The sequence below is a fragment of the Pongo pygmaeus genome, chromosome 16 (assembly GCF_028885625.2).
Source record: "Pongo pygmaeus isolate AG05252 chromosome 16, NHGRI_mPonPyg2-v2.0_pri, whole genome shotgun sequence".
NCBI classification, from domain to species: domain Eukaryota; kingdom Metazoa; phylum Chordata; class Mammalia; order Primates; family Hominidae; genus Pongo; species Pongo pygmaeus.
Window position 1 is genome coordinate 91,766,423 of NC_072389.2, and position 25,710 is coordinate 91,792,132.

At 42.2% G+C, this 25,710-nt stretch overlaps 1 protein-coding gene and 1 pseudogene across 1 annotated transcript in view; one reads left to right on the forward strand and one right to left on the reverse strand.

Annotated features, from left to right (window-relative positions):
• AGBL1 (AGBL carboxypeptidase 1) overlaps positions 1-25,710 on the forward strand; it is a 912,082-nt gene that overhangs the window by 128,095 nt on the left and 758,277 nt on the right. The window contains 3 exon segments of the mRNA XM_054451589.2: positions 12,996-13,059; positions 14,691-14,837; positions 25,075-25,206. Of these exon segments, the coding sequence (XP_054307564.1) occupies positions 14,714-14,837; positions 25,075-25,206 (256 nt within the window). The 5' untranslated portion in view covers positions 12,996-13,059; positions 14,691-14,713.
• LOC129014309 (Y-box-binding protein 1-like) lies at positions 11,764-12,946 on the reverse strand (annotated as a pseudogene).

Here is a 25,710-nt window from a genome sequence, read left to right on the forward strand (position 1 = left end):
TTTCTCTATTCTCTATCATGTAATCTTTTGCAGAAACACCTGAGTAAGAGAGAAACTCACTAAAATCTTTGAGAGATTTTGCAGTTTAAATGCTTGGTATAGATTTTTTTCTTTTTCACTGTCATACATTCCAAATTCAGTTTTTAGAAACAAGATTTTCAATGCTTTTTATTGATCTCCTGTTGAGATTGGTTTGCATCCTAGTCACTATTGCTCATAAGAAATTATCCTGATCTCAGTGGCTTGAAACAGCCATTTTATTTTTCTCACATTTTGGTGGTCAGGCATTTGGAAATAAGTCATCAGGGCAGTTCTTTCCTGGTGTCTCTTGTATGGTTGCAGTCAGAAGTTGGCTGGGGTTGCAATTATCTGAAACCTCAATTGGTCTGGACATCTAAGATTGCTCCCTTCCATTATTTGGTTGACATTTAATGCCAATTGATCCCAGTTCAGCTGAGAGCTTAATTGACTGTCTACTGGACCACCATATGGGTCTTTCCGTATGACCTGGGCTTTGTTATGGCATGGCTTCCTTATGGTAGTTAGTCCTCTTACGGCTTCAGAGGCAAGTATCCCAGTGACCTGATGCCTATTTCTTAATCCTCAGACCGTACCCCAGGATTGCATTGCTTTTCATGACCTACTCTTGAAAGGTAAGCAATGTTACTTCCATTGCATTCTATTTGGTAATAAGAGAGTTACTAAAATTGGCTAAGATTCAAGAGTAGTTGACATAGATACCATCTCTTGGTGGTACACATGACAAAGCATTTGTGGACAAGTTTTAAAATCATCACAGTTTGGATTTTACAGTCAAAAAGTTTCCACTACATAAATAGTAATTTGGTTATTTTACAATGTCTTATTTTTTTAAAACTTGCTATATTTCAAAATTCAATTTGTAAAATAGTAAGAAAGTTTATGTTTGCTTTTGAGTAAATTATTCAACTTTTCTTGGCCTCAATTTCCTTATCGTTATGATAAGAATAATGATATCTAAATTTTAGGATGAGAATTTTGTTTTAAGAATTAACCAGTAAATGGTGTCTGAAACAAAGTAGACACTGAATGGTAATAATCATAATATTGCCCAGGTGTGGTGGCTCACGCCTGTAAATCCCAGCACTTTGGGAGGCTGAGGTGGGTGAATTGCTTGAGCTCAGGAGTTCGAGGCCAGCCTGGGCAACATGGTGGAAATCCTGTCTCTACCAAAAATACAAAAATGAGCCAGGTGTGGTGGTGCACTCCTGTAGTCCCAGCTACTTGGGAGGCTGAGGTAGGAGGATCCTGGGAAAGTGGGCTGCAGTCCAGTTGAGGCTTCAGTGAGTTGTGATCATGCCAGCCTGGGTGGCAGAGCAAGACCCTGTCTCAAAAAAAAAATCACAACATTGTTGTGTACATGGGATGCCAGTTCATATCCTGATGCCTATTTCTTAACCCTCAAATTGTACAGAACATCTCTGAAAACAGCACTTCAGATTGGGGTAGGGAAGACCACTACCCACTACTTTAAAGAGTACCCAAGTAGTGGAGTACCCACAGGATAACAGGAGTCCCTGAAACGAGAGGCACAAAGACATCAGGGTCAAATCATTCCTGCTTCATAATTCTGCTTTAGACTAGCTTGCTGAGAATGAGCTGGGTAGAGGACATGGAAAAGGGCATCTTCCCAGTTTTTGGAATGAAGGTGACTTGTAGAGGCAGGGAGGAGCCTCCCTGTCCTGAATGCTCTTAATTGTCCATGTATGTTTTGGAGGTGGTGGATTCAGAGGGGATGAAGGTAGCAAGTGGCAGCTGCTGGTTGAAGGAAGAAGGCGGCAACCCATTTCCTTGACGACGGTGTGAGCCTTGGGTGGTAGACACCTGGAAGTGTTATTTACTTGCTATGTTTAGAATCCTTTTAGAAAAGCCGAAAACTGTTTGCCACTTCCTTTCAGAAATCCTTAACTCTAACCTGCAAGTTTTGTGCTATAATTTGTCAACTGTGCTTGGGAAAGACTTCACAGACTTCCTAGAAATAGAGATGGAGCCTGCTTTCCAATCAGCATCATTTAAAAGAAAACAGAGAACCTTTCAGACGTGTGAGGTTGTTGATTGCTATCATTATTATGATGACTGGAGACTTTGCAATTTATAGAGAGACCACGAACGTGCCGGGCATTGTTGACAAAGCACAGGATTCAAAATTGTTTCTGCCCAGAGGATGCAATCTCACCCTCTTTAGATGTTTTGTTTATTTTTTTTCTCTCTCCTTAAGAGTATTCTGCTAAATTGGGAACATTGTGATCCTGGTGGAAAATTGATCTCATAAGATGTATCTCAAAGGATCTTCAGACCTATTTTTAGATTATTCACCTTTTGTCTGTCATGGCCATCGCCTATTTATTTATCAACATTTTATTGAGCATTTAGTGTGACCCAGGCAGTAAGCTAAGCATTTCTACATTTATTATGGTATTTCTAACTCAACTGTCCATGAGTTAGGTACAAGTATTAGTTCAATAATGTGGGTGAGGAAATTGGGTGTTACAGAGGTTTTTGAAATTAGCCTAAAGTTGATCTGAATTAAACTTACATTTTTAACCCCTTCTCTTCTCTCTTTCTCTCCCTGTCTCCCTCTACCTCTCTCTTTCTGTGCCTCAGCCTCACTAGCCTTCTGAATGTCCCTCAACTTTGCCATAGGACTTTGCATACTAGCCTCTTTTGTCCTGAGCATTTTTCTTTTCCATTTTCTGCTAGTTTACTTTTGTTTATCTTTCAGCTCTCAGCTTAAGTGTTACTTCTTAAGGGATCCTTTTCTGATTCACATCAAATAACTCTATTTTATGCTCACATGTCACAATAAACCTGGCACCTATTCCCAGTTGCACTTTTATATCTGGGTGACTCTGCACAATACATCCCTCCCCAACTAACTTCAAAGCTTTGTGAGAACAAGGACTGTCTGTATACATGCTATCTATGTATTTGTAGCACCTAGCACAGTGCCTGGTACATAGTAAATGCTCAACAAACATCTACCAAATAAATGAAAAACAGAGCACATTCTATCTTTACCTTGTGCTAGACTGTGAATACCCTTTTTACCGAGGAGGATCATTGATATCTTTGACAATTCATTATATAAGACTCAATGTATGGTTGGGACATTTGTCAAATTCTGGGGCTGGAGAACTATCAGCAAAGATGTTGGTGAGGTTGTTTTCAAGGTTCCATCTAAGATACTCCAGTCAGAAAATAGTATATGCCATTTATTTTTTTATTTTGTTTTATTTTATATCTTAACATTTTGTTACAAAACCACATTACCTACCATCCAGCTTCTGTAGTGATAGCAAACGTCTTTCTTATATGTCTTCACTATTTCCATGCCAACCCCCATCATTATTGAAACAAATATCATAGTTATTCAGCCCATAGTCTTCTAAAACACTTCTTTCTTACGAACCCATTTCAACCTTGCCAGGAAATGTTTTCCTTCAACTTAGACTAAATCTCTAATCATGTAGTTTCTGCCTGTTTCCTCTTGTGTGAAGACAGAGAGCGGCTGGTCACTATTTTTGGTGTTATATAACCATTTTTAGTAATTGAAGTTTGTGATTTGTGCTCCCTTCAGTCATTCATTAACAACTTCAAATTTAATAATGTCTTTTATTTAACTTGGACCATCTCTAGTGAGTGTTCAAACTGCATGACTGGAAGAACAAATTTATTTTTGGCAATATGGTTTTCTTGGGCTATGAGCTGTGTCGTGAGCTCTTGGCTCATGAGTTTGGAAAGGTTCTTTCTTATTCTTTAGAGGCTAAGAAATAGAATGTTATAGGCTTGTTCTTTCAATCTGGCAGGGCATAAGCACTCTATTTCTGTGAGATCAGGGGCACTACTCAAAGTGTGATGGGATGGACTGTTTTTTTCCCAGTCTAGTAAAATTGGGTCTAGACTTGTGGAGAAAATTGAGCGGGGGACTACAGGATCCTTTTTTCCCCTCCACTTTAAGACTGTGACGAATCAATGGTGCCTTTTTTTTTTTTTTTTTTTTTTTTTTTGAGATGCTATCTCACTCTGTCGCCCAGGCTGGAGTGCAGTGGCATGATCTCAGCTCACTGCAACCTCTGCCACCCAGGTTCAAACGACTCTTCTGCTTCAGTCTCCTGATAGCTAGGATTACAGGCATGTGCCACTACGCCCAGCTAATTTTTTTTAATTTTTAGTAGAGATGGGGTTTCACCGTGTTGGCCAGGATGGTCTCGATCTCCTGACCTCGTGATCTGCCTGCCTCAGCGTCCCAAAGTGCTGGGATTACAGGCGTAAGCCACTGTGCCAGCCAGTGGTGCCTATTTTTTAACACTGTGTTTGACTGCTATGTTTCAAATATGATTTGTTTGCCCCTACCAAGTCATACGTTGAGATCTGAACCCCAGTGTTGGAGTTGGGGCCTGATGGGGCGCTGGGGACTTGCACAGAGTAGGCATTCAGGAAACTATGGAATGAGAGGTATTTGGATCGTAGGGGCAGATCCCCCATGAATGGCTGAGTGCCACTCTCACAGGAGCGGGTGAGTTCTCACTCTTGTTTCCCACGTGAGCTGGTTGTTGAAAACGCCTGGCACTTCCCTTCCTTCTCTCACTTCCCTGCTTACCCTGTGATCTGCACATGCAGGCTCCTCTTGCCTTGTACCATGAGCAGAAATAGCCTGACACTTTCACCAAAAGCAGATGCCGGGGCCATGCTTCTTGTACAGCCTGCAGAACGTGAGCCAAATAAACTTATTTTCTTTATAAATTACCCAATCTCAAGCTTTAAAAAATAACAACACAAAAGACAGACTAAAACACTGACACATAGTTGGCACTCTATATTTGCTTGCTCAGTTGCTAGATTGACAGAAAAATTGAGCTGTGCACCTTGTAGACTTCTATAACAATGTTCTCACTGGGATGGACTTTACATCCTGACATCGAGAACAGAATGGCAAGGCTCTGTCAGATTGCATATTAAGTCTGAATCCCATCTCATATCATTCCATAGTTTCCTGAATGCCTGCTGTGTGAAAGACCCCATGCTAGGATCAGGGGAGAGCAAGAGGAATGAGTCAAAAATCTTGCTCTAGAGGAGCTCACAGTCTAAAGTGAGTGTGGGAGATTAAAAGTGGCTGAAAATTCTTTTCTATTCCTTCAGTTGAGGGGTAGAGTCTAACTCCCCTCCACTTGAATTTGGACTAGCGTCCAGATTGATTTGATTAATCAATAGAATATGGCAGAAGTGATATTTGGCCTTCTGAGGCTAAGACAAAAGAAGCCTTGCAACTTTCACCCAGTTCTTGTGGAATACTTGATCTGGGGGAAGCCAGCTGCCATGGAAGAGATCCAGATACCTTAAGACTATTATGCTGAAAAAGACATATGTGGGCATTCTGGTCAGTAGTCCAGGTGTGCCCAGTCTTCTAGCTATACCTGTCAAGGTGCCAGAGGTGATTGAAACCAACATAGACCCTCCAGTCTAGTGCATCTGCCAGTTGAGTGGCACTCAGTGACCTCAGTTAATACCATGGGAAGCAGAAGAATCTCCCAGCCAAGTTCTGGCCAAATTTACCTATCCATAAAATCCACAGCTAGATTTAAAAGGCCATTGTTCTAAGGCATTAAGTTTTGGGATAGTTTGTTACCCCCACAATAGACAATGAGAACAGAGATAAAAGAAAATAACCAGCATCAAGTAAGAATTTTAATAAAAGGTATGTACAAAGTGTTGTTGGACAATGAATTAGAACAAATAATTCTGTTCTTGGAGAGGCCAGGCCACCACAGTGCCCCACTTGGTGGGGCACCAATCATGTTGTAGTCTTTGTGAACAGCACCCCTGGAGTTGTGCAGAGCCCAACATGAGCAGACATATGTGGCAATTGTGGGTAATGGGGGCTGGGAAGGTAGGTTAGCTGGGAAAACCATATAGAAAAGGAACTGGAGCTGGGAAGTAACATGCTACAAAGAGTGGGGCGAAATGACGCTTAAGCCTGCATCAGCATGAGCCCAGACTTGAGAGCAGAGGTACCCATGATGCTCCTGGTGCATAATAACTGGTTCTGTATCATTGGCATGGAGTGTTGGGGTAGGAGAAGTGGCTGCAGCTAAGCCTCCAAAGGCAGAGTGATGTGAAGGGCATCATTTTCATACCGTGATGAGGAGCTGGGAGGAGGAAGGCAACAGGGAGACATAGAAGATTTTAAAGCAGCGAGTGACACATTCAAAACAGTATTTGAGAAAAGTGCAGTTCAAAACCCCACAGACTACGAAAGACACTGTTATTCCAACCCCCTGAGTCTCCCTGAAAGCTTGGTAGATACATTTTTTTTTTATAGGAATGTCTTCAACAACAGGGGATTACTCAATGTTTCATTTCAAAGGATCATTAAAGGAAAATCAAGGCACATCACATCCTGCCTTCTTTAACTGCTCATTTATTATTACCGTGGGTGAGATAAGGCTTTGTGTTATTCTTCTAAATAGGGTAAAATATTTATTGGTAAATGTAGCAGTACATAAATTAATGCCAATTGAGATTATTTTTCTCCACTGATCGCCATAATTTTTACTTAAAGTAAAACCATTTGTGCTGCTCCATTCTGGCTGAGCGCTGAGTGAAGGCATTATGAACTGAATGTCTGTAGGACAACACTGTCTCTTAGTTTCTATGGGATGGCAGGACTCTGTTGGTGAGCTGGCTCTCTGGTTTGTTTGTGAAACCAATTTCTTTCCTATTTTTCAAGACCACAGTACTTGGGAAGAGAGCACGTGGAGGTGTAAAATTTTCTTTTCTCTGTCACATCTGAATTTACTAAAAGTGGCTTTTATAAGTAGGATATTAATTATTTCACTTACCTGAAAGCCCACAGGTGGGAGGCTCCATAGACTTGATCTGGTGGCTTACCAGTCACCGAGGACCCAAAATTGTGTCTTCATACGACAATGTCCAAACACAGGAAATATTTTTTGTGTTTTGTTTTAAATTTTCTTTTTAATTCTGGAGAAAAATTTTTTCCAAAATCTTGCAGGTATCCTCTCAGGTTTTCTATTTCTGATCTGGGTTCATATCCTCCTCTACACCAACCACATGAAAGAGAAAAAGCTTAGAGGAGATGAACCATGGCCCATTCCCTGGGCAGGTGAGAGGGACCCACATCCTCCATCAGCACTCAACCATCCTGTATTTGAAGCAAATGGGGTTTTCTCGGAGGCAACTCCAGAGGAATGGCTGAAGTATGTGCAGCATATGATGTTGGCCACAGGTCAAACCAATTTAATTGATTTGTATATTAAATGTTGATTTAATATATACCATATGCCCAGTTCTATATCCCTGTTGGCAGATACAACAGAAGTATAGAAGACAATGCTTGTTCTCAGGGAGTATCAGTGGGCATTGTAATAAAGCAGGCCATTCCTTAGGTTGAGAAAGTAATTTAATAAAACATATGGATTATCTATTACACCTCGTGAGTTAGAAATAGAGAGATGAATAAGACCTAGTTCTTGCCCACAAATAATGTACAATTCCCTTCACCATCTGCTTTATTCAATCTGGTCATACTGCAGACAGATTAATCCCCCAGCCTCCCCATGCTCTGCCATGCTGCCCTTGGAACACACAGGGCTACATCATAGTGGGAACACTCTTTTCTCCCCTTTCAACTTGGTTTCTGAAGTCTCTCATCCAAGTACTAACCAGGCCTGACCCTGTTTAGCTTCTGAGAGGTTTCTCAAGAGTTATCATTCATGGATCTGGCTGGGTTCAGTGTTCCTTTCCAGGATTCTCTCTACTTCTCCCAGTTTACCTTTGTCACAGCCCTTACTGTCTTGGGTCCTGTCTGCCAGCTGTTCATCTCAGCCAGGCCTGGAGCCCCATGAAGGAAGGTTGTGCTGTCATCCATTTTTATCCTCAGTGCCTAGCTTGGTGGCTGGAACATAGGTGACTCCCAGTGAATGTTTGCGAGATGAATGCATGAATCATTGAATGAAAATAAATTATATCTGGACCTTTTATTCCCCTTTAATCAGTTTTTACCTTATTAGTTTTCTTCTTTCCCTTTTCTCTTTCCTCTTTTTCTCATCTCGTCATTTTCTCTATTTTCCTTTTCCTTGCTCATGATTTATAATCAACCAATGACTTCAGCATTTTAAAAGATATCCAACATTTGCACAGCCTTTTCAAAGGCTTTTATGCCCCTCCTCTTCACAGAAAGATGAGCTGTGCTAGAGGTCTATCCAGAAATGTCAGTGTTGATCAGGAAACCAATTCCAGAGACTTCATTTTCTTCTGTGAGCCATCTTTGGGTCCACTTTCAAACGGCTAGAGTCCTGAACATTCCCCCAAATAATAGATCAGTTGCTGGACAGCTCCTTGGTTCTTATTTCTAGTTTTTCACAGACTACGGAGGGAGAGGCACCCACATTGGTACACGTATATATCACAGTTGCTGGAGGATGGTGTGGACTTGGAGATTCAGAGAATGATATCGTCCATTAACATTCAGTGCAGCTGTGATGACAGGCATTAGCAAAGCATATGCCATGATTGCCCTTGTTAGCCCAAAGCTCCCAGTGGAGAAGATGTTAGAGTAAACCCAAGTCTTTCTCCTGGGTAAGTGTCTAGGGATCCCTAGGAGACTCAGCAAGTCCACACTGTCTCTGAGTTCAGGGTTCTCTTCTGTATAACAGAGGATAGAGTGTCAAGCATTGCAGAGATCCCTTAGAGTTTTTTCATAATAGGATTTGGTACCACCCTGGGATTCTCTTGAAAAAAGGAGGAGTTCATTCTTGTTAGTCAGGGAAGTCTTTTCATCAGAACATTTTAGTGGATTTCTGTTTCTTGCCTCTGTGCTGTATTTGAAAATAAGCTGGCTAGGTGTGGTGGCTCATGCCTGTAATCACTTTGGGAGGCTGAGGCGGGCAGATAACGAGGTCAGGAGATCGAGACCATCCTGGCTAACATGGTGGAAACTTGTCTCTTCTAAAAACACAGTCAATCTCCTGGGTAAGTGTCTAGGGATCCCATCAAGTATCTAGGGATCCCTAGAGGTCTCATCCCTCTCAGAATAGGAGTTAGTTAAATTTTGATATTTTGTTCATCAGTTAATTTACAAATCCAAATTAATTGAAAAAATACATTAATTGACTTTTTTTTTTTAAAAAAAACCAGGGCATTCCTGAGTTTAACTGGGGCCCACCTGGGTGAGAGGGCCCAGCACCTAGAAGAAGGTGTTGGATCTCTTGGTGGTGAAGCACAGCTTGCATTGACAGCGCAGAACCCAGTGGGGCAGCGGGAACTTGTTCTTGGAGTCGTGGAACTGCTTGACTGTGGGCCAGTGGCACTTGCTGAGGACAATCTCCTCCACCTTCATGATCTAAATGGAGTGAGCGGGGCACGGTGTGGAGAGACCATGTCTGGGTAGCGCTGGGTGACAGCACCCCTGGTGATCAGGTCTTGGTATTCCCCGTGCACGTTGTGGGTGCCTCTCTCGGAGTCATAGCGCAGTCAGATGCCAAGTTCTTCACCCTCAGGGGGGTACTTCTCAAACACCCGCCCACAAGTGTTAATCAATTCGTTGATTTTTTTCAATTAATTAATTTTGATTTGTAAAAATATTTATCTTGATTACTGTGGGGTTTTTTTTTTAATGCCCCCTTAAATTTTGTGCTGAAGCAAGTGGCCCTGGCTGGGATTTTGAAGTCTGATTTTAACTCTTTAAGACCCTGGGGAGTCTTAAAGCTGGGACTGAAGAAAATGTGGGCATCATGTGCCTTTGGGGATGTTGTTGGACTTCATGGCGTCCTTGGAGTTCGTTTTGGTTGGGTTTGGTTCCATTCAACAAATATTTGCCCACCTTTTATGAGAGACCTCTTGTACCAGGTGCTGGAAAGATATATACACAAAACTTGATTTCTTCTTTAAATATCTTCATACCTATTGGGGGTGGAGTGGGAAGCAAGATTATACCATGATACCAACACCATGTGGTAAGTGCAATGTCAGGGCTGAGCCCAGAGTGATGTGGAGATAGAAGGGACTCCAGACCCAGCTTTGGGGTTGGATGGGATCTCGTGGAGCTGGAGTGCACTTGAAGGATCAGCTGGCATTGACCAGGCTGAGAGGTAAGGAAAAGTGCTGCAGGAAGAGGGAAGAGTGTGATCAAAGTTACAGAGGCATGAAATGGCATGGTTTGAGCAGGAAACTCCAAGGGGTTCCGTGTTGATGAAGCATCTATTTCAGACAGGGGTGTTGTAATGAATAATGAAGCTGAAGACATAAGAAGGACAAGATCATAAAGAGCTTTGGAAATTCTACTAATGAGCTATGACTTTATCCTATATGTGATGGGGAATTATTGAGGCCTTTGAAGCAGATGAGGAGCATGAGTCTTATAAATGGGAAGATTAAGGCTTTGCCTTAAATAAAATACCCTCTCCTCCAAATATCTTACAGTGCAAAGAGCACTGGCCTGATTTTGGGAGACTGGACTGTGTGGTACTTCTGACCTTGCTGTATGTATTACTTCAGGAGACTCAGCAAGTTCACACTGTCTCTGAATTCAGGGTTCTCTTCTGTATAACAGAGGATAGAGTATCAAGCATTGCAGAGATCCTTTAGAGTTTTTTCGTAATAGGATTTGGCACCACCCTGGGATTCTCTTGAGAAAAGGAGGAGTTCATTCTTGTCAGTCAGGGAAGTCTTTTCATTAGAACATTTTAGTGGATTTCTGTTTCTTGCCTCTGTGCTGTATTTGAAAATAAGCTGGCTGGGTGTGGTGGCTCATGCCTGTAATCCCCTTTGGGAGGCCGAGGCAGGCAGATAACGAGGTCAGGAGATTGAGACCATCCTGGCTAACACGGTGGAAACTTGTCTCTACTAAAAACACAAAAAACTAGCCAGGGGTGGTGGCACACGCCTGTAGCCCCAGTTACTTGGTAGGCTGAGGCAGAAGAACCGCTTGAACCCGGGAGGTGGAGGTTGCAGTGAGTGGAGATCGCACCACTGCACCCCCGCCTGGGCAATAGAGCAAGACTTCATCTTAAATAAAAATAAAAATAAGCCAAGCCTACTGAAATAACAGACCTGTGCTACTCTGGCCCTCAAAGCCCCTTTTACTTCCTTGTTTTCTGTGTAAATCATTATTGCTTATTCTTTTGTTCATCTTGCTGATGTTACTACAAGATAGGTCTGCAAAGACGAGTTCTGAAGACTAAATATGGAGGGAGGCACAGTCCCCGGGTCCCTTACCAAGTGAATCCCCTTGCCTGTCCTTTTGCTGTAGTTAATCTTTCTCCATGGCAGGAAGTAGAGCTCTGCCCTTCCATGTGCATCCCGGATCATCCAACTCCTTCCTCTTGCATTCTTTATTATTATTATTATTATTTAAGACCTTTATTAACAGGTGCTTGCAGTTTGTTGACTTTTTTGAAAAAATCAAGTTGTAAACTTTTATTACAAATTAAAAATGAAGTTCTTAAAAATCTCAACTTGACCAGATATGAAACAATTTAAAAACCTTTAAAGGTGTATTGAGAAAAACCAGGCTTGTTTAAAAAACACATTTGTTATTACCAAAAAGAGACGTCTTTAGGTAAAAATAATAAAAACCCCATGCTGCATAGATAATGCAGATAGTTCTATTTATCTGGTCAACAGGCAAAAAGCAAGTACTTAAGGTTTTCGGCTCCAATCTTTTGTTCATTTCTTACTGCTGGAATTTCATATTTCTTCTTGTTGGATGACTAAACCGGATGATGGTAGAGATGGTAAGCCGGCATTTACTCAGCCCGGCCCTGCTCAGCCTCGGGAGCGGACGAATTCTCAGCTGGTGGATCGGCTGCTTTTGTCTCTTTGCCATCTTGTGGTTTAGGGTTTTCTGGGCATCTGCGTCGGTAATTGAAGTTGCGGCGGTACCGACGTTGAGGTGGCTGCTGACCTTGGGTCTCATCTTGATTTTCTTTATCTTCTTCATTGCCGTCCTCTCTAGGCTGTCTTTGGCGAGGAGGGCCCCTGTGGAATCGTGGGCTATATCCCCGATATATAGTCTGCCTCACTGGTCTACCTTGTTCTCCTGCGCCCTGGTTGTCAGCACCCTCCGTCACTTCTCCCTGCACAGGAGGGTTGGAATACTGTGGTCCACGCCCATAGGGTCTCCGCATGTAGTCAGGTGGGAACCTTCGCCTGCGGTAGGGCCGGCGTTGTTGGGCCTGGCCTTTGGGAGCACCCTCCGATCCCTCTTTCTTTTCCCCACTCTCACTATTCTGGTAATTTTGCTGGTAATTGCGTGGAGGACCCCTACGACGTGGATAGCGCCTATAATGGTTACGGTCTGCTGCATATTTACTGCCTTGAACTGGAACACCACCAGGACCTGTAACATTTGCTGCCTCCGCACCCTTTTCTCCTTCAACAACATCAAACTCCACAGTCTCTCCATCTCCTACACTGCGAAGGTATCTCCTGGGGTTATTCTTCTTTATGGCAGTCTGGTGTACAACAAATACATCTTCCTTGGTGTCATTCCTGTTGATGAAACCATATCCGTTCCTTACCCTGAACCATTTTACTGTTCCCAAAACCTTCCTTGCGATGACCTTCTTGTCCCGGCCGGCAGGCGCCGCGTATGTGAGGCCGCCCGGGGCCACCGCTCCCTGCGCCGCTGCCCGTAGTGCCGGGCTTGGTGTCGGCGGCGCTGAGGGCGGGGGCGGCGCGGGGAGGGGCGGGGGCGGCGCGGGGAGGGGCGGGGGTGGCGGCGGGCGGCTGCTGGGTCTCGGCCTCGCTGCTCATGGTTGCGGTGATGGTGACTGGGGCCGGCTGCGGCAGCTGCGGCTCCTCCCGGGGTGTGATGGTAACTAGACCGGCGGCGGCGGTGGGGCTGCTCAGGGCTCTCTGGGGTCCGCTCTCCGCTCCCACTACCGATCGAACTTCTCTTGCATTCTTAAGTATGGCTTCCTGTGTTCTCATTGCAGAGCTCCTCTGACAAGGAGTCCATCCTGACCATCCTCAAGGTCCTCGGAGATCTGCTTTCTATTGGTGAGTAGGCCATGCCCTCATGCCTTCATATGGCAGACATGGAGCCTGCTGGCTGCGATCTCTCCCAGGCACCTCTGTGACCTGGGGGTTTGCTCTTGCTTCAGTTTCCTGTGAGAGGCAACATCACTAGCCCATCTTTTTTCTCTAAGGTTAATAAGACCCAAGTAACCTGGACTGTTTGTACTTGCACTCCTCAGTCTTCTCACCAGACACCGAGGAGGAAATTAGATTTAGTAGTAACCCTCCGTGGTTCTACCCCTCTTCTCGCTCTGCTCGCTTCCATTGTGACCTATTTAAGAGAGCTGAGTATCAGAAGCTGCTTTGGCTATTTCAAGTAGAGGCAGGAATATCAGGCAGAAGCTGAACTTGAAAGCATGTAAGCATCACGTTTTCAGAGATAAGATAGCAGAGTTGACTACATTGGAATCAACTGGATTAACTGGAGCATGTTTCTATTCGCTCAAGTTCTTAACTGAGATTTTTGAACATTCCAACATTCACTCAATTTGCATTTTTATGTATGCTGGCCTCATTACTTTAGAAAGAAATATTAACACTGAACAGGCAATATCAGAAATAAATGACACTCCAGACCCATAGATCCTCAGGATTATGGTTTCAAGAGGAAGGGGCTCATCATATTGGGGTCTTTCCATGGTTTGTGCTGCGTTCCACTGGCAGGATGACTTACATTTAGTCTTTTGCGTGGGGCCTGTGTAAGTGAAGTCACTCGTCTTCTGGGATAGTGCTGTCTTACATTTGTCCAGAGGTGTCTGAAACTCTTAAGACAAAACCTTGAAGTTCTCCCTCTGATAAGGTGGTGATTACTGTGCCTCTTGCAGAGAATGCTACTTTTCATTAGGATAAAAAATCAGATGGTCGTCTTTGATAATGTACCACCCTGTTGGCCACCATGGTTAAGTCAACTTTGCCCCATGCATAGAGAGAATCAACCAAGGCCAAGTTGTAATGAAATCGTTGATTTTGAGTTTGTCCTTGGGCAAGGTGGAGGAGATTCCTGTTCAAAATTGTACTTAGGTAGAAAGACCAATAGTTCGTCGTAGCTCTAGACTGTCTTCAAAATTCCCTAGGTAGGATGATTGGATGTTTCTTTCTCAAGGGACTACTCCAGTGGTTTCTGTAATTTTCTCCCATCAGTTTCTGAAGGCCAGCATCAGAAAATCATTATGCCATCAATACAATGATTCCAGATTAGGCCATCATCCCAATGCTTGTTACAGAAGATTCAAATGTATAGCAGAGGGATACTGATATTCTCTCTTCTAAGTATATGATTATTCAAAAGCCTATATGCATATTTACATACATGTACACACATGTATACATACATATACTGAATATTCAACAGACTCTCAGATAAGCTCTATTTATTACAGCTGTTGCAGCTGAACACAACTAGGTTCTTAAATATTCCACTATTTTCCCATTTCACAACCCTCTTTCCTTAACTGATAGTACAACTTTAACACAGTTGCTTCAAGAACTACATAATTTTATGTAGTTGAAATGAACTAATTCTTGCTCTGTCTCTAGCTGGGAGGTCTGTCTTCTGCTCCAAGGAAAATGGGGATTATTACCTGTGGCTCATCTTTCCTCTGGCTTCCCCTCAGGCACAGACCGGAGAATTCACTACATGATCAGCAAGGGTGGCAGTGAGGCTCTTCTGCAGACCCTGGTAGACACAGCGAGGACAGCTCCTCCAGACTATGACATCCTCCTGCCTCTTTTCCGGCTGCTGGCCAAAGTTGGCCTAAGAGGTACTCGTACTCCAAGACCTAAAGCTGACTGAAAAGGCACTTCTAGGGTTGTTATCATGAGTGCAATTTGGGAAGCTTTGGTGGAGAAGCACAGGGAGAAAGTGGCAGGGAGGTTGTGGACAACTTGATGGTGATTGCAGGACCAGCCCCATAGAAGAGGCCATTTTGTTGACTTTGATGTCAGTTCATCCAAGGTATGGTGCTCAGGACAGAGCCCAGAACAAACATGGGCTACATGGGGCATGGATCATATGGGGGAAAGGAGGGGAGATACTCCAGTGCAGTTTTTAATTATTTTAAAAATAAATGGAACATGTCTAAAAGTTGCTTCACAAAGTTGTGGAGAAAAAGGAGCACTTATACACTGTTGGTAGGAGTATAAGTTAGTTCAACCATTGTGGAAAACAGTGTGGTGATTCCTCAAAGACCTAAAGACAGAAATACCATTCGATCCAGCAATCCCATTACTGGGTATATACCCAAAGGAATAGAAATAATTCTATTATAAAGACACCTGCACACATTTGTTCACTGTAGCACTATTCACAATTACAAAGACATGGACTCAACCTAAATGCCCATCTAGACTGGATAAAGAAAATGTGGTACATATACACCATGGAATACTATACAGCCATAAAAAGAATGAGATCATGTCCTTTGCAGGGACATGGGTGGAGCTGGAGGCCATTATCCTTAGCAAACTAAAGCAGAAACAGAAAACCAAATACCTCATGCTGTCACTTACAAGTGGGAGCTAAATGATGAGAACACATGGACACACAGAGGGGAACAACACACACTTGAGTCTGTCAGAGGATGGAGGGTAAGAGGAGGGAGAGGATTAGAAGAAATAACGAATGGGTACTAGGCTTAATACCTGGATGCTGAAATAATCTGTACAACAAACCCCCATGACACAAGTTTACCTATGTAACAAACTTGCACATTTACCCTTGAACTTAAAATAAAAGTTAAAAAAAGAAAGTCTACTATATAAGTGTACTAGTTTCCTAGAGCTGCCATAACGAATTGCCACAAACTGATTAGCTTAACATAACAGAAGACTGTTAGGAGGTCAGAAGTCCAAAATCAAGGTGTTGGCAGGGTTGGTTCCTTCTGGAGTCTCTGAGGGAGAATCGGTTCCATGCACCTGTCCTCTGAGGGTTGCCAGAAATCCTTGGTGTTTCTTGGTCTGTAGATGCATCACTCTGATCTCTGCCTCCATCTTCACGTGGCATTCTCCTCCGTATTATTTCCTCTTTGTGTAAGGACATCAGTCATAGGATTTAGGGCCCACTCTAATTTGTAATAAAATATGCAAAGATTCTATTTCCCAAAAGTATAACATTCTGACCTTCTGGGTGGACATGAATTTTTGGGGGCCACTATTCAATCCACTACAAGTCACACGGAAGTGGAACATTCCTAGTTGAAGGGAAGATGGAAGAAGGGCCTAGAGTTCTTTCCATTTAGGCTCCATAGTCATTTCTCTTTCACCAAGGAAAACCCTGAAACATTTCCCTAAAACTCTGGAAGTTCTTGGAGCACAGTTTAAAAGCATGGGCACTCAGGACTCATGCAGACATTGCAAACGAGTCACAAGTGTTAAATTCTAATTGTGTGCTGAGTCTTATATAGGTCACAGCTGAGAAGCTCAGATCCTCTGAAAAGTGGACCTTTGATGTCCAGTGCTATCGGTGGCAGCCAAGTGCCCAGGGGTTCTGGAGCACTCTTCCTTTCAATATTTGGATCTCCACTCTGAGTCCATTCAACATTCTGCTGATAATGATGGAGAACTAGGCTTTTGCCAACACCTGCATGAGCGTGTCCCAGAAAAAATCAATACAATTCGTTCAGTGAATATTCAACAGATATTTACTGCATGTCCCCTAGGGCCAGGTGCTTTAGGCACTAGGAACACCATGATGACCAAGGCAGTTAAGGACCTGCTGTCATGGAACTTATGCTCAAGTGGAGAAGGCCAGCAAATCAACAAATAACTTGATGATAGCAGACTATGATGAGGGCTGTAAGAGGAAGCAAGAGTGATGCTACTTTAGACTTGCATGGTCAGGAGAGGTGACATTGGAGCTAAAACTTGAAGAATGAGAAGTCAGTAAAGCAAAGAGTGAGCCAGGTGGACTCCAGGAAAGGACCACAGAGACTTGATACATACCTCGGTCATAAACGGTATAAGCTGGAGAGTCATACCTGGGTTTCAGGCCTGGCCCTGACACTTATTAGCTGTGTGACCTTGGGCAAAGTACTTAAACTTTCTGAGCTTTGTGCCCTTATGTATAAAATAGAGCTATCTGTACAGTTGGTCTTCCATTTCTGTGGGTTCTGCACCCATGGATTCAGTTAACCTTGGATTGAAAATATTTTTAAAAATTGTATCTGTACTAAACATGTACAAACTTTTTTCTTGTCATTATTCCCTAAACAATACCATATAACAACGATTTACATAGCATTTACATTAGATTAGGTATTATAGTAATCTAGAGATGACGTAAGGTCTGAGGATGTGTGTAGATTATATGCAAATACTACACCACTTTATATCAGGGACTTGAGCATCTGTGGATTTTGGAATCTGTGGGAATCCTGGAACCAATCCCACGTGGACACTGAGGGATGACTCTACTTAATTCCAGGGTGTGTGAGGATTAAACAAAGTATTGCATGTCACATGCTTATCATATGTTCAGGGCCCTGGCAAACTAGGGTCATACAGGTTTTATAGGAGAAAGAGAGAGATGAGAGATAACACCAGGCCAGTGATTTCCAAGTTATTCACCTTGATCTTACTATTGTAGTGATTACATCACCACAGTTTCTGCCACCAAGGGGTTATAGTCCTTGACACTGACATTCAAGTTGCCATGAGCTGACCTGAACAGAACAGAAATGAGCTTGGCTGCTCATGAAGGAATGGGATACGTAGGTTTAGTTACAGCCTCTTTGCTGGTGTCCTTTAGTCCAGAGGGACTGGGATGGGAATGGGTTACGTAGGTTTAGTTACAACCTCTTTGCTGGTGTCCTTTAGTCCAGAGGTACATATCAGTAAACCAGGTTTAGGATTTTATTTCTGTTTTACCCATTTCTACCTGCAATAAATCTGATAGTGATGTATTCTTGCAAAAACAAACAGGATGATTTAGATATCACCCATTGACAGGTATCATAGTGGGGACAAAGAACAGAAAATAAGTATTTCTTTTTTTATGCTTATTTTCTAATTATTAAAATAATGAGGACTATTTGTAACACTAGGTGTCAGGTTATTTGGAGCAGTAATTTAGAAATATTAGAGGGGAAATAGGGGGCATTCCAAGATGGCCCAATAGGAACGGCTCCGGTCTGCAGCTCCTAGCGTGACTGATGCAGAAGATGGGTGATTACTGCATTTCCAACTGAGGTACCTGGTTCATCTCATTGGGGCTGGTTGGATAGTGGGCGCAGCCCACGGAGGGCGAGCTGAAGCAGGGCAGGGCGTCGCCTCACCTGAGAGGCACATGGGGTTGGGGGATTTCCCTTTCCTAGGCGAGGGAAGCCCTGACAGACTACCTGGAAAAATGGGGCACTCTCACTTAAATACTGCACTTTTCCCAAGGTTAGCAACCTGCAGACAATGTAATTCTCTCCTGTGCCTGGCTTGGCGGGTCCCACACCCACGGAGCCTTGCTCACTGCTAGCACAGCAGTCTGACTCTGACATCAATCTGTGAGGCAGCAGCCTGGCTGGGGGAGGGGCGTCCGCCATTGCTGAGGCCTGACTAGGTAAACAAAGCCAAGAAGCTCGAACTGGTCAGAACCCACCACAGCTCATCAAGGCCTACTGCCTCTAGACTCGACTTCTATGGGCAAGGCATAGCTGAACAAAAGGCAGCAGACAACTTCTGCAGACTTAAACATCCCTGTCTGACAACTCTGAAGAGAGCAGTGGTTCTCCCAGCATGGCGTTTGAGCTCTAAGAACAGACAGACTGCCTCCTCAAGTGTGTCCCTGACCCCCGTGTAGCCTAACTGGGAGATACCTCCCAGTCGGGGCCGACTGACACCTCATGTAGGCAGCTGCCCTTCTGGGACGAAGCTTCCAGAGGAAGGATCAGGCAGCAGTATTTGCTGTTCTGCAGTATTTGCTGTTCTGCAGCCTCCACTGGTGATACCCAGGCAAACAGGGTCTGGAGTAGAACTCCAGCAAACTCCAACAGACCTGCAGTTGAGGGACCTGACTGTTAGGAGGAAAGCTAACAAACAGAAAGGAATAGCATCAACATCAACAAAGATCATCTACACCAAAACCCCATCTGTAGATCACCAATATCAAAGACCAAAGGTAGATAAAATCACAAAGATGGGGAGAAACTGGAGCAGAAAAGCTGAAAATTCTAAAAATCAGAGCATCTCTTCTCTTCCAAAGGATTGCAGCTCCTTGCCAGCAACAGAACAAAATTGGATGGAGAATGACTGACGAGTTGACAGAAGTGGGCTTCAAAATGTCAGTAATAACAAACTTCTCTGAGCTAAAGAAGGATGTTCGAACCCATTGCAAGGAAGCTAAAAACCTTGAAAAAAGATTAGGTGAATGGCTAACTAGAATAAACAGTGTGGAGAAGACCTTAAATGACCTGATGGAGCTGAAAACCGTGGCACAAGAACTTCATGATGCATGCACAAGCTTCAGTAGCCAATTCGATCAAATGGAAGAAAGGGTATCAGTGATTGAAGATCAAACTAATGAAATAAAGTGAGAAGACAAGGTTAGAGAAAAAAGAGTAAAAAGAAATGAACAAAGCCTCCAAGAAATATGGGACTATGTGAAAAGACCAAATTTACATTGGATTGGTGTACCTGAAAGTGATGGGGAGAATGGAACCAAGTTGGAAAACACTCTTCAGGATATTATCCAGGAGAACTTCCCCAACCTAGCAAGGCAGGCCAACATTCAAATTCAGGAAATACAGAGAACGCCACAAAGATACTCCTCGAGAAGAGCAACCCCAAGACACATAATTGTCAGATTCACCAAGGTTGAAATGAAGGAAAAAGTGTTAAGGGCAGCCAGAGAGAAAGGTCAAGTTACCCACAAAGGGAACCCCATCAGACTAACAGTGGATCTCTTGGCAGAAACCCTATACGCCAGAAGAGAGTGGGGGCCAATATTCAACATTCTTAAAAGAATTTTCAACCCAGGATTTCATATCCAGCCAAACTATGCTTCATAAGTGAAGGAGAAATAAAATCTTTTACAGACAAGCAAATGCTGAGAGATTTTGTCTCTACCAGGCCTGCCTTACAAGAGCTCCTGAAGGAAGCACTAAACATGGAAAGGAACAACCAGTACCAGCCACTGCAAAAACATGCCAAATTATAAAGGCCGTTGATGCTAGGAAGAAACTGCATCAATTAATGGGCAAAATAACCAGCTGACATCATAATGACAGGATCAAATTTACACATAACAATATTAACCTTAAATGTAAATGGGCTAAATGCTCCAATTAAAAGACAGAGACTGGCAAATTGGATAAAGAGTCAAGACCCATCTGAGTGCTGTATTCAGGAGACCCATCTCACATGCAGAGATACACATAGGCTCAAAATAAAGGGATGGAAGAAGATCTACCAAGCAAATGGAAAGCAAAAAAAAGCAGGGGTTGCAATCCTAGTCTCTGATAAAACAGACTGTAAATCAACAACGATCAAAAGAGACAAAGAAGGCCATTACATAATTGTAAAGGGATCAATTCAACAAGAAGAGCTAACTATCCTAAATATATATGCACCCAATAGAGGAGGACCCAGATTAATAAAGCAAGTCCTTAGAGACCTACAAAGAGACTTAGACGCCCAATAATAATGGGAGACTTTAACACCCCACTGTCAATATTAGACAGATCAACGAGACAGAAGGTTAACAAAGATATCCAGGACCTGAACTCAGCTCCGCAACAAGCAGACCTAATAGACATCTACAGAACTCTCCACCCCAAATCAACAGAATATATATTCTTCTCAGCACCACATCGCACTTATTCTAAAATAGACCACATAATTGGAAGTAAAGCACTCCTCAGCCAATGTAAAAGAACAGAAATCACAACAAACTGTCTCTCAGACCACAGTGCAATCAAATTAGAACTCAGGATTAAGAAACTCATTCAAAACTGCACAACTACATGGAAACTGAACAACCTGCTCCTGAATGACTACTGGGTACATAACGAAATGAAGGCAGAAATAAAGATGTTCTTTGAAACCAATGAGAAAAAAGACACAACGTACCAGAATCTCTGGGACACATTTAAAGCAGTGTGTAGAGGGAAATTTACAGCACTAAATGCCCACAAGAGAAAGCAGGAAAGATCTATAATCAGCACCCTAACATCACAACTAAAAGAACTAGAGAAGCAAGAACAAACAAATTCAAAAGCTAGCAGAAGGCAAGAAATAACTGAGATCAGAGCAGAACTGAAAGAGATAGAGAGAGACACAAAAAACCCTTCAAAAAATCAATGAATCCAGGAGCTGTTTTTTGGAAAAGATCAACAAAATTGATAGACCACTAGCAAGGCTAATAAAGAAGAAAAGAAGAATCAAAAAGATGCAATAAAAAATGATAAAGGGGATATCACCACTGATCCCACAGAAACAGAAACTACCATCAGAGAATACTGTAAACACCTCTACACAAATAAACTAGAAAATCTAGAAGAAATGGATAAATTCCTCGACACATACACCCTCCCAAGACTAAACCAGGAAGAAGTTGAATCTCTGAGCAGACCAATAACAGGCTCTGAAATTGAAGCAATAATTAATAGCTTACCCACCAAAAAATGTCCAGGACCAGTTGGATTCACAGCCAAATTCTACCAGAGGTACAAAGAGGAGCTGGTACCATTCCTTCTGAAACTATTCCAATCAATACAAAAAGAGGGAATCCTCCCTAACTCATTTTATGAGGCCAGCATCATCCTGATACCAAAATCTGGCAGAGACACAACGAAAAGAATGTCAGACCAATATCCCTGATGAACATCGATGCAAAAATCCTCAATAAAATACTGGCAAACCGAATCCAGCAGCACATCAAAAAGCTTATCCACCACGATAAAGTCGGCTTCATCCCTGGGATGCAAGGCTGGTTCACCATACACAAATCAATAAATGTAATCCATCACATAAACAGAAGCAAAGACAAAAACCACACAATTATCTCAATAGATGCAGAAAAGGCCTTCAACAAAATTCAGCGCTTCATGCTAAAAACTCTCAATAAACTAGGTATTGATGGAACATATCTCAAAATAATCAGAGCTATTTATGACAAACCCACAGCCGATATCATACTGAATGGGCAAAAAACTGGAAGCATTTTCTTTGAAAACCGGCACAAGACAAGGATGCCCTCTCTCACCATTCCTATTCAACATAGTATTGGAAGTTCTGGCCAGGGCAATCAGGCAAGAGAAAGAAATAAAGAGTATTCAGTTAGGAAAAGAGGAAGTCAAATTGTCCCTGTTCGCAGATGACATGATTGTATGTTTAGAAAACCCCATCGTCTCAGCCCAAAATCTCCTTAAGCTGATAAGCAACTTCAGCAAAGTCTCAGGATACAAAATCAATGTGCAAAAATCACAAGCGTTCCTATATACCATTAACAGACAAACAGAGAGTCAAATCATGAGTGAACTCCCATTCACAATTGCTACAAAGAGAATAAAATACCTAGGAATGCAACTTACAAGGGATGTGAAGGACCTCTTCAAGGAGAACTACAAATCACTGCTCAGCGAGATAAAAGAGGACACAAACAAATGGAAGAACATTCCATGCTCATAGATACGACAAATCAATATTGTGAAAATGGCCATACTGCCCGAAGTAATTTACAGATTCAATGCCATCCCCATCAAGCTACCAATGACTTTCTTCACAGAATTGGAAAAAAACTACTTTTTAAAGTACATATGGAACCAACAAAGAGCCTGCATTGCCAAGACAATCCTAAGCAAAAAGAATAAAGCTGGAGACATCATGCTACCTGACTTCAAACTATACTACAAGGCTACAGTAACCAAAACAGCATGGTACTGGTACCAAAACAGATAGACCAATGGAACAGAACAGAGGACTCAGAAATTACACCACACATCTACAACGATCTGATCTTTGACAAACCTGAGAAAAACAAGAAATGGGGAAAGGATTCCCTATTTAATAAATGGTGCTGGGAAAACTGACTAGCCATATGTAGAAAGCTGAAACTGGATCCCTTCCTTATATCTTATACAAAAATTAATTCAAGATGGATTAAAGACTTAAATGTTAGACCTAAAACCATAAAAACCCTAGAAGAAAACCTAGGCATTACCATTCAGGACATAGGCATGGGCAAGGACTTCATGACTAAAACACCAAAAGCAGTGGCAACGAAAACCAAAATAGACACATGGGACCTAATTAAATTAAAGAGCTTCTGCACAGCAAAAGAAACTACCATCAGAGTGAACAGGCAACCTACAGAATGGGAGAAAAATTTTGCAATCTACCCATCTGACAAAGGGCTAATCCAGAGTCTACAAAGGACTCAAACAAATTTACAAGCAAAAAACAACCCCATCAAAAAGTGGGCAAAGGATATGAATATAGACACTTCTTAAAAGAAGACATTTATGCAGCCAACAGACACATGAAAAAATTGCTCATCATCACTGGTCATCAGAGAAATGCAAATCAAAACCACAATGAGATACCATCTCACACCAGTTAGAATGGCAATCATTAAAAAGTCAGGAAACAACAGATGCTGGAGAGGATGTGGAGAAATAGGAATGCTTTTACACTGTTGGTGGGAGTGTAAATTAGTTCAACCATTGTGGAAGACAGTGTGGTGACTCCTCAAGGGTCTAGAACTAGAATTACCATTTGACCCAGCAATCCCATTACTGAGTATATACCCAAAGGATTATAAATCATGCTACTATAAAGATACATGCACACATATGTTTATTGCGGCACTATTCACAACAGCAAAGACTTGGAACCAACCCAAATGTCCAACAATGATAGACTGGATTAAGAAAATATTTGTATTACAATGTACACCACGGAATACTATGCAGTCATAAAAAAGGGTGAGTTCATTTCCTTTGCAGGGACATGGATGAAGCTGGAAACCATCATTCTCAGCAAACTGTCACAAGGACAGAAAACCGAACACTGCATGTTCTCACTCATAGGTGGGAATTGAAAAATGAGATCACTTGGATACAGGGCGGTGAACATCACACACTGGGGCCTGTCATGGGGTGGGGGTCTGGGGGAGGAATAGCATTAGGAGAAATACCTAATGTAAATGACAGGTTGATGGGTGCAGCAAACCAACACAGCACATATATACATATGTAACAAACCTGCACATTGTGCACATGTACCCTAGAACTTAAATTATTTTTTAAAAAGAAAGAAATATTAGAGGGGATAATTTTATTTTCTTAAAAATGTGTTTTGACTTTTTGTTATGAAAACTCTCTCTCATGTAGAGAGATGGCCTATTACATACCTAAAACTTAGTTCTAACCATTGTTAACATTTTGCCATCTTTTCTTCACCTATTTATTTTTATCTGAAATATTTTAAGAGAAATTGCAGGTTAGCATTTTCTTCCTAAATCCTTTCAAGTGCATTTCTTTGAAAAGAGACATTTCCCTACATAATCACAATACCATTATTACAAACCTAATAAAATTAAAAACACATGCGTAATTTATATTCATTCCAATTTCTCCAAATGTTCCCAACTGTCTTTTATAGACATATTCAAAGCAAGATCCAATCCAAGTTGACATATTGCATTTGAATGTTATATCAAGAATTATATTAATATTAAGAATATTCAATATTCTTAATTCTAGAATTGTCTTAAAGGAAAAACTTTATTCCCAATTGAACTGTGGTTAATGTATGAGGACAACCTAAATATAGGGGCTTGAGAGTTATTCAACCCACAAGCTTCCATGTAAATATGTGTAGCCTGAATTAGCTCTTTTGATTCATTTGGTTCTAGTGGGGACATATTTAGCAGCGTTTGTCACTAGGTCTGAAAAATGTCTTTGGCTATGATTATCCTCCTCCTTCACCATCTTCCCCTTCCTCCACTCTACTCATTGTACAATCCAGAATCAATGTGAAGTGCAACTAAGATAGATTGATTTGTGTTCTTAGATAAAAAGATCGGACGGAAGGCCCTGGAATTGGAAGCACTTGATGTGACATTGATTCTGGCCAGGAAGAACCTATCCCATGGCCAGAACCTCCTCCACTGTCTCTGGGCTCTGCGTGTGTTTGCCTCCAGTGGTAAGTGACTCTATTGTGGCTCTCGGGGATGGCTTCCAAACCTGGGCTGGGACACATGGAAACTGCATGAGGGTCTGGTTGAAAGAAAAGCATGGGCGAGAGATGCACATGGTGGTCCCAGCCAGATAAATAAAAGAGGCTGACAATCCAGAGGCTGTAGAGGTGAGAAGTTACTCCTTCATCTTCTCCTTAGTCGGGTAGAGCTCTTGAGTCTGCTCCTAGAGATGGACTTCAATATTGTTTCTCCTTGGCAGTTACACATTACAGCATTCTAGGCTTTTCTATTCGTACTACAAGGTAAAAAAAGATCTATGACAGGAGAAGGGCAGACTTTATTTAGTCCTTGTCACATTCAAGTGTTATATCTGGTCAGAATGACTCTCACAGCACAATTCTCCCTACCATATTAGTGAAATTACTCATTGATTACAACATCCCTTACCATTTTAAAAAACCCATGATCCTTCTCAACAAGGTCCTCCAGGTAATTATTAGGAACATCAT